The 9,216-nt window shown below is 36.5% G+C and overlaps 1 protein-coding gene across 2 annotated transcripts in view; it reads right to left on the bottom strand.

The window, feature by feature from the left end:
* Positions 1-4,017: 4,017 nt before the first annotated feature.
* bcl2l11 (BCL2 like 11) overlaps positions 4,018-9,216 on the bottom strand; it is a 28,165-nt gene continuing 22,966 nt past the window's right edge. For both annotated transcript variants that reach the window (XM_051648000.1, XM_051648001.1), the window contains exon 4: positions 4,018-7,400. In XM_051648000.1, the coding sequence (XP_051503960.1) occupies positions 7,284-7,400 (117 nt within the window). In that variant the 3' untranslated portion in view covers positions 4,018-7,283. The remainder of the gene's footprint in view (positions 7,401-9,216) is intronic.

Genomic DNA, 9,216 nt, shown 5'->3' with positions numbered 1-9,216 from the left:
GCCGTGAGGGTGCATGGCCGGCGCCGAATCAGATAAAGTGGAGTAGTGACATCATGGCAATAATCAATATTAGCCTAATAATATAAAATGAGCAACACTGTAGTGATGTTCTTAACATGTTAACATGTTGGAGCGATCATGACGCAATCAGTATAACATGATTGAGAATATTCTGTGATAAACAGCAATTTTATGACAAAAATAAAATGTACAATGCTGTGCGGAGATGTCTAAGAACACCTTGGAGCGATGACTCGCTTGTGAATAATTTTTTTGAATAGGTTTAATAATGCTAATATAGAGGTCTGTGGTGGATTTGGAGATTTGAGGGCCACAAATCACAGAGTATTATTTTATACAAAAATATCAGTGAAGTCACACAAACATTAATATGGTTGGAGGGTTTATGACTCATAAATGCACTTCACATTGTGATTCAAATTAAATGTGTATGCAGTAACCCTTAAAGTGCATTTATTGAACAATCAATGTATTGCAAATGGTTTTCTATTGTGCAAAAACTTTACATTTTACTGTTCAAATGGAAGATTATAGAAGAATAAACTTAAAATATATCCTATATGACAAACAGTTTTGAGTTAGTTTGGTCTGTGTTAGATTATTTCCCCAAAATTCTCCATATCGACAGATCAAGTCACAGCAGTGGCGGATTTAGGCATGGGCGACATGGGCAGTTGCCCAGGGCGGCATCTTGTGGGGGGGGCGGCACAAGGCACGAGGGGGCGGCACCCCAACCCGGTCAACAACTTTGCCCCCCCACCCAGTCAACAACTTCGGGGGCGTTCTCATTTACAATGTTCTAGCTTGTATAGCGCCCTGGGCGTGTTGAAGCGGGTTTCGCCCAGGGCGCCATACAAGCTAGAACTGCTACTGAGTCACAGCATGGTTAAACTGAGTCATAATGAGTTTAAAGACATAACTGTAAAAACATTAACTCAAGAATCCTTCCTCCCTAGTGTACATGAAGTCACATGATCATATGCTGAGAGGTGAGTGGTTGAATAAAAAGCTATGTAATTATGTCACAGTGCATGCTGAGTTGTGGAAGGTACCATACTTTCCATGTCCTGCAGATCATTTGGAGGAAGAGAGAGTACACACAAACAAATGCATTCTTTGTAGTACATATATTTTGGTGGTTTATAAGAGGTTTAGATGCAGGCAGGTCTGTAGCCAGTGGGGTGAAAAGTGGTAACGATTCTAGGGGCCAAAAGGTCCAGGGAGTCCCACAACAAATTTGAAACTATATTATTTTAATAGGTAAGGGGCCCAGAGCAATAAATAGTCAGGGGGCCTATAATTCCTTATTACAGCACTGTATGCAGGATGTATTGCATTATAAAAAGTGTACAGGTGCAATTATCTTTAGAAGATGTTTCAACCTGATCTGACCTTTAAAATTACTTTCATTGGTGTGATCCTGAGAAATTAAACAATTCTCTGAATAATTTTGACATTTTTAAATTTTTCAAATGCAATAAGGTAACAATCAAACATTTACTTATGTTTTTATTAATACACTATAAAAACAGTATGTTAAGGGAGAAAAGTACAAATGCTTAAAGAAATATTCCAGGGTTAATACAAGTTAAGCTCAATCAACAGCATATGTGGCATAATGTTGATTACCAAAAAACTCGTCCCTCCTTTTCTTTAAAAACATGGATTTTACAGTCATTTAAGGGTTTTAGTGTTTTTGGCGTTAAGTCCTCATGGTAACAAAGTTGTAAAATTGGATATACAGTTGTGCTCAAAAGTTTGCATACCCTGGCAGAAATTGTGAAATTTTGGCATTGATTTTGAAAATATGACTGATCATCAGTTTACATACCCTTGAATGTTTGGCCTTGTTAGACACACAAGGTGACACACACAGGTTTAAATGGCAATTAAAGGTTAATTTCCCACACCTGTGGCTTTTTAAATTGCAATTAGTGTTTGTGTATAAATAGTCAATGAGTTTGTTAGCTCTCACGTGGATGCACTGAGCAGGCTAGATACTGAGCCATGGGGAGCCAAAAAGAACTGTCAAAAGACCTGTGTAACAAGGTAATGGAACTTTATAAAGATGGAAAAGGATATAAAAAGATATCCAAAGCCTTGAAAATGCCAGTCAGTACTGTTCAATCACTTATTAAGAAGTGGAAAATTCGGGGATCTCTTGATACCAAGCCAAGGTCAGGTAGACCAAGAAAGATTTCAGCCACAACTGCCAGAAGAATTGTTCAGGATACAAAGAAAAACCCACAGATAACCTCAGGAGAAATACAGGCTGCTCTGGAAAAAGACGGTGTGGTTGTTTCAAGGAGCACAATACTTGTTGACCCCTCTCCAAACATAGCGCTTATGGTTGTGACCATAAAGCTCTATTTTGGTCTCGTCACTCCAAATGACATTGTGCCAGAAGCTGTGAGGCATGTCAAGGTGTTGTCGGGCATATTGTAACTGGACTTTTTTGTGGCATTGGCTTCTTTCTGGCAACTCGACCATGCAGCTCATTTTTGTTCAAGTATCGTCGTATTGTGCTCCTTGAAACAACCACACCGTCTTTTTCCAGAGCAGCCTGTATTTCTCCTGAGGTTACCTGTGGGTTTTAAACTTTTGATCAGGGCCATTTGGGTGATTTCTGTTATCATTATGATGTAAAAAGGAGCCAAACAACTACGTGATGATAAATGGCTTCATATGATCACTATCCTTAAATAAAAGACATGAAAGAGCATGATCAGTCATATTTTCAAAATCAATGCCAAAATTTCACAATTTCTGCCAGGGTATGCAAACTCTTGAGCACAACTGTGTCTTTACACAGAAAAGGTTCGTAAGTGTTTTTAACACACTAAAATCATGTTAACATACATATTGTTTTCATCTTGCGGCTATACTTTTGAAACAGTATTTTAATGTTTACAGATTGGCTCCATTCACTTCTATTGTAAGTGCCTCACTGTAACCCAGATTTTTGCACTTTTTTTTTTTTTTTTAAGATAAGGAGGGACGAGTCGAAATAAATTTTTGTGGTAATGAACATTTTGACACAAATGCTGTCGACTGAACTATATACTGTCGATATTCCTTTTAAGAATAATTTAAAAAAAATAAAATAAAAAGTAGGGATGGGACGATATGGTTATCTCAGGTTTCGGTTCGGTATACGATATGCGATTCACGACTCAATATAATCTCGATTCGATATTATAACACTTAAATGACAAAGAATGACAGAAAGTTGGCTGAACAAAATGCAACAAAATAAAGTTCAACACACAATATAAATAGTCAAAGTTTATATAATAAGAGTTTTCTGTACGTTTCTATACATTTTCTATAACAATTGCCAAAATGGTACTGTCTCTTTAAGAGATCAACGAGCAAGTCTCTCAATTTGTTTATCGCATCTGTGCTATGTGAAATTAAAAATATTTCTTTTTACCTTTTTATCTGACTGTAAAGAACAGAAAGGATATTAAAGACACATTTTTTCAATTAAAGTCGAGTGCGTGGATTTTATCTTTAATCTCAAGCACTTTTCAACAAAACAAGGTGATTTTCCAGGTATTCCAGTACTTACATTTCTAAAAGCTAAATTCAAGTACCAGGACCTTGAGTGAACCCTGTAAACAGTGTAGAAGAAAAAGCGCATAAAGAGATTATGATGATTGACGGGTCATTTAGTTTATGATCACATGAACAAAAATAATGTTGCAAATTTCGAAATATCAAGTATTGCCTCTTTTTTTTTCATGATATATCGAAATTCGATACATCGTCCCATCCCTAGTAAAAAGTAGTATGAATAGCCTTATTGTCACTGAATTTTTTAAAGTTCTGTTTTCTTTTAAAGTTTTATGTTTAATGTTTCAATTCCCCCACCCCCAAGTAAGTTAATAAAGTTCTTATCATATCTTGTTATCATATCTCTTTTCATAAGTTCTTATCAAGTCTATTTTATTCAAATCTGTGAGTTATTGTTTAAAAAGATTGTCCGAGACGGAATTTAGAAAGTTGGAAAAAAGCTTTTATTTACAGCAGTATTGCACAAATTAGCACAGAATTGATTCAGTGCAAAATACAAAAAGACATTTATCAAAACAAAAAAGAAAAAAAAGTCATTTTGTGCTACAATTTTACTGGGTCCCGGATGGCGTCAGATCGGGTGATGCGGGTGCTCCATGCAACAGGATTGAATAGACTCAGTCGAGGTCAAGTCTGACTTACACAGGTTGGCCTGAAATTCACAGGTTTCTCAGAAAAGGTTTGTTCCAGAATCACAGGACTAGAGAATGGAAAAACTGCTAGAATACTTAAGCAAGGGCAGATAATGAAAACGTGACACAGCAGAGACGTTACAAAACTGTACGTTACCGACAGTATTTGAAAAACGAGGTCTTTGGTTTGAGTGGTAAACTTGGAATGGTAAGATAAGATAACGACATTGTCATTTTGGCAAAGTGAAAAAACTGAACTGAAATACAAATAAAAATGCATATTATAACACAGAGCCATTTGTCTTCCACTATGTGGAATGTCTAACCGACACATAACGTATTATCTATTTATTTAATCTTAAAATTGTCAGTAATACCTTTCAAGGTAGGTGGTCAACACCTCAATCTCTACTTAAGCCAAACGCACACTACAAGATTTTACACAAATAATCGCAAACAAGGTGCGCCAATTACAAGATCATTCTTTTTTCCAACTGTAGCTTTGGTTGTGAAAATTCACTACTTATTTCTCGATGTGTCAACAAACAACATGTAGGAAGGCCTTGCAACCATTTTTGTGGTTGGGAAGACGTAAGCAGTTCGATGTTTAATTACATTTTTTCCCCAATGCCTTATCCTGTTTTTGCACTTCTAACCATGAAAGTGTGCACATCTGAAGATTCGATCACTAGATCTCTAACCAGTGTGAATTTTGTCAAATTGTTTGCTAATTGTAGAGAGTCACGGGTGCACTAAAAGAACGACACAATGGACACTTGTTGTGATCTAAGGCTTCTTCCCAGCTAGCATATTTAAGTTCTTAAAACATTTTCCAAACGTTACATTGTCGTTGTGGGAACATGAAAATGTCCAGTTTTCTTAACGTTAGTAGAACGTTATTTAAGGTTACAACTTCATAAGGATGTTCCATTAACGTTTTATTTACAACATTTGTTACAAACCTTTAAATAATGTTAGCCTAAGTTGTTGGAACATTCCCTTTTAGGTGGACTGTCACAAGCTAAAAACATCGAAGGGCAATGTACTTTAGTCTTGTAGTTTGCGTTTGGCTTTGCTACTTATAAACACATTATTATTACCATCATACTTAACGACTCGTCCTGAGCCTTGTGCATTGATAAATACAATACTGGGACAACGGTAATAAAAAAGAAAAACCATGAAAACGAAAAGCCGAAGTAAAGATGGAAGACAGGTTTTTCAAGAAATCTCCACAGGTATATCTCCCTTAGTCCCTGAGGCTTGTTAAAGGTAAGTTTCGTCAGGCCAGTTTTAAGGGATAAGGCTGGTATTGAACAGTGGTTGTAATGTGTGCTGGTGGTAAACTAACTACAAGGGTTGCAAAATCATTCCCAAGTTTGGTGTAACCAGAAATCGTAGAGTTTCTTGGAATAAAATTGTGATCTACCACCACTGTGCCCTTCCGGAAGGCACTTTAACTCTGGTTACTCCATGTGGACAATCCCTTTGACTCTGATGGAGTCCCTTTGGATGAAAGCTATCCGCAACAGCAACCAACCAAATGATAAAATCCACTCAAAACCCTCTTGAAACCTGGTATTGACCTAAATCTAGATTCACAAAATCTAAATAGAATTATAAATGATACACTCCAAATTTAACTTCGTTCTCACTTTCCATTATTAAAGCGATAGTTCACCCAAAAATGAAAATTCTGTCATTGTTTACTCCCGCTCATGTTGTTTCAAACTCAAATTCATTTTTTCTTCTGTTGAACACAAAAGGAGATGCTAGGCAGAATGTTAGCGTCAATCACCAGTCACTTTCAATGCATCCTTTTTTATACAATAAAAGTGAATAGTGACCGAGGCCATCTTTTTGCTCAACATCTCCTTTATCTTTTTATTTTTAGGTTATCAATCCCTTTAAGGTCCTTTCACATGACTCACAAAAGGCTTTAATACACTTTCTTTTTTTTTTTTACGCAAGAGTAATTGTCTTTCCTGTTGCTTCGTATTTTCCCACTGAAACAGTATTACGTCATTTCTCTCTCTCTCTCTCTATATATATACAGTATATATAGTACGTGGGCTTGCTGATATCCTCAAAGCTAACGACATGAACTACATGCCACAACTGGCGAGGTGTAAGCAGTAAACGTCAAGTTTGGACAACAGTGCAAACATTACGTCATATAATTAATATTAATAAAGTTTTATAATTGACACTTCGCTGCATAGAATTCCTTGCATTGGGAAATGTTAACGCTAAATCATGTGAAAAGACCTTTGATGACTTGGCTTTGAAGTTAGGTGATACACTGCGCCAGGGATGATGTTTTTTCCCAGCTCGGAAGCCAAAGACTGGCAACAAATAAATCATCACGCAAATGGGTTTTGACAATACAGATAGGTCAAATTTCTAAATGATGCGTTGTGTGTACACTTTCTGTCATGTTTTCAATCATAGATTTATCAGATGTAATTTCATTTTGGAAAACTGTTTATATGTGATCTATATAAGGGAATTATTTTATTCTATTCCATCTCATTTGTATAGACTACGCAAAATAAACGCAAGTGCAAACTTGGAGCCAGTGAGCACGCAGAACCAATAACATCACCGCTTGACCGACTAACGTCCACGTTCATGAAATATACACAAAACTTACAAATTAAATACAGTGAAAAATAAATATAAGAGGCGAGGGAAGAAAAAGATATGATAACGACAAAGACAAACGAACAAAAGATGTGAGAAGGGCAAACAGGCAATGAAGGCACGTTTTCCACACTCCACATTAGGTTCCATGAAACCTCCGAACAGAGTCATGTCAACACAGCATCCAATGGCTCAGCTTTCCATGTGAACGCAGGAAACAGTCTATGGATGGCCGAGGGTTCCCGTTCGATATACGTCCAGGTGTGCACACATCCCAACAGGTCCAAAACCGCTGGACGCCGAATCCTGGAGAGGTTGCGGAAGAGCAGCACTGCTGTTATCCCTTATTATTTACATATATACAGTCAGAAGACTTGCTGCTACATGTCTGCTGGGCATTGATTCTGTAAATCATCTTCGTCGCAGGAATATCTGTACTATGCGTCCGAAAATATCATTCATCCACACTATGATGGCATGTTCATTCGGAGCACGTAGCTGGCCTGCGTTGTTCCCGCCTGCACCAACCTGTAAGGATGAAAGAGAAACAAAGTTTTTTGAGTGGGAATTAGAGATGTATAGTAAGGCTAAACAAATCTGCATCTCTAATATCGTAAATCAAATAGTAGGTAGGTTGTCTGAATGACAAGTCGATTAGTTGGTCTTAAGGAAGCCTTGTATAACTACATTGGTTTAGGGATCATGTCAACCAAACACAGATCAGATGCATTCAAAAACAGCGGGATGGAAGTATTTTTATAGCAGCTATTTTTATCGCTACACACAACAGCAAAAAATGCCCATATGTATACAATTCCAAAAATATTCAGAATCCGACAGTAATTGTCTTAAAATGTATTGTTAATGGTATTACATTTAAAGATCCAGCTACTCAGATAGTTTCAGGATGCTAAAACCCTTTCCAAGACATTCCGACTGACTTTCCAAGATGGAAATTCATCCCCTTTAAGCATTGCTGCAAAAAATGTTAAAAGTTAAAAAAATGTGAACCTCACTATTGGACTAGTCTGTTGTTGGACTGATCAGCAATCCTTTCCCATATAGACACAAGACTACGGCTTTAGATTTAACATATTAATGCGATTAATTTGATAAAAATAACACGTTAAAATGCCCCGACTCTATGTAAATTCGGTAATATGGAATTTCCTACCATCGAAGCAATTCAAGCTTGAAAAACCACCTTTATGTTTTTGCGTAGCAGTCAGCAGGGGGCAGTCAGCACAACTGAATGCAGAGTGATCGAGATGCATTTCTTAAGGGCCGTTCACAAAAGTTGCATTCAAAAACAGCCGGATGAAACTTATTTTTAATGCTACACATTGTCTTAAAGGCAATGCTAAAGGCACAAGGCCAAAGATGTCAAAAATGTTGTCTGTATGTGTACATTGAACAACAATGAAAAAATATTTGGAGTCCGACAGGTACATTGTTTTGACATTTTTAATTAAAAGCAATTAATTTGTTACAAAAGTGATGCTTTAATGGATATAGCAGATGAATTTAGAGACCCAACTTCTAAATGCATGCTAAAACCCTTTACAAAACATTTGTGTTTTCGGTCCTACTTTATATTAAGTGTTTTTAATGACTATGTACTAACAATGAAATGTATTTATTGTGTAACTACATGTTATTCTGCCAAATTCTGACAAGTTTCACATTTGCTGCTACTGACATTGAGGTACGGGCAGGTTTAGGAGTAGGGTTAGGGTTAGTTTTAGGGTTAGGAGATGGGATAGTGTTAGGTTTAGGATAAGGCTTAAGGTTAACAGTGTAATTACAGATGTAATTAAATGCGGGTACTTTAAATGTAAGTACAATGCAACAACTCGTATGTACATAATAAGTACATTGTATCAAATTCTAAAGTAAATAGTAGTTAAAGACATCAAATATAAAATGGGTCCACGGTTTTCTTCCCAATTTTTATGGAAATTCATCCCCTTTTAATCACCGCTAAAAATACAGTGGCAAGAAAAAGTATGTGAACCCTTTGGAATTACCTGCATTTATGTATAAATTTGTCTTAAAATATGGTTTGATGTTCATCTAAGTTACAATAATGAAAAAAAACACAATTTGTTTTAACTAATAACACTCAAATTATTGTATTGTTCTTGAACATATTAAATACATAATTCAAACATTCAGTGTAGGTTGGAAAAAAGTATGTGAACCCCTAGGAAAATGACTACTTAGAGTCAGGAGTTGGCAAACCTGGCATCCAATTAATGAAACGAGATTAGAGGTGTGGGTAAGAGCTACTTTGACTTATAAAAAGCACTCAAACATTTTGAGTTTGCTGTTCACAAGCATCTGC

Source organism: Myxocyprinus asiaticus, chromosome 21, assembly GCF_019703515.2.
Source record: "Myxocyprinus asiaticus isolate MX2 ecotype Aquarium Trade chromosome 21, UBuf_Myxa_2, whole genome shotgun sequence".
Lineage (NCBI taxonomy): Eukaryota > Metazoa > Chordata > Actinopteri > Cypriniformes > Catostomidae > Myxocyprinus > Myxocyprinus asiaticus.
Note: the sequence above shows the minus strand (reverse complement) of the source record. Positions and strands in the feature narration are given on the sequence as shown.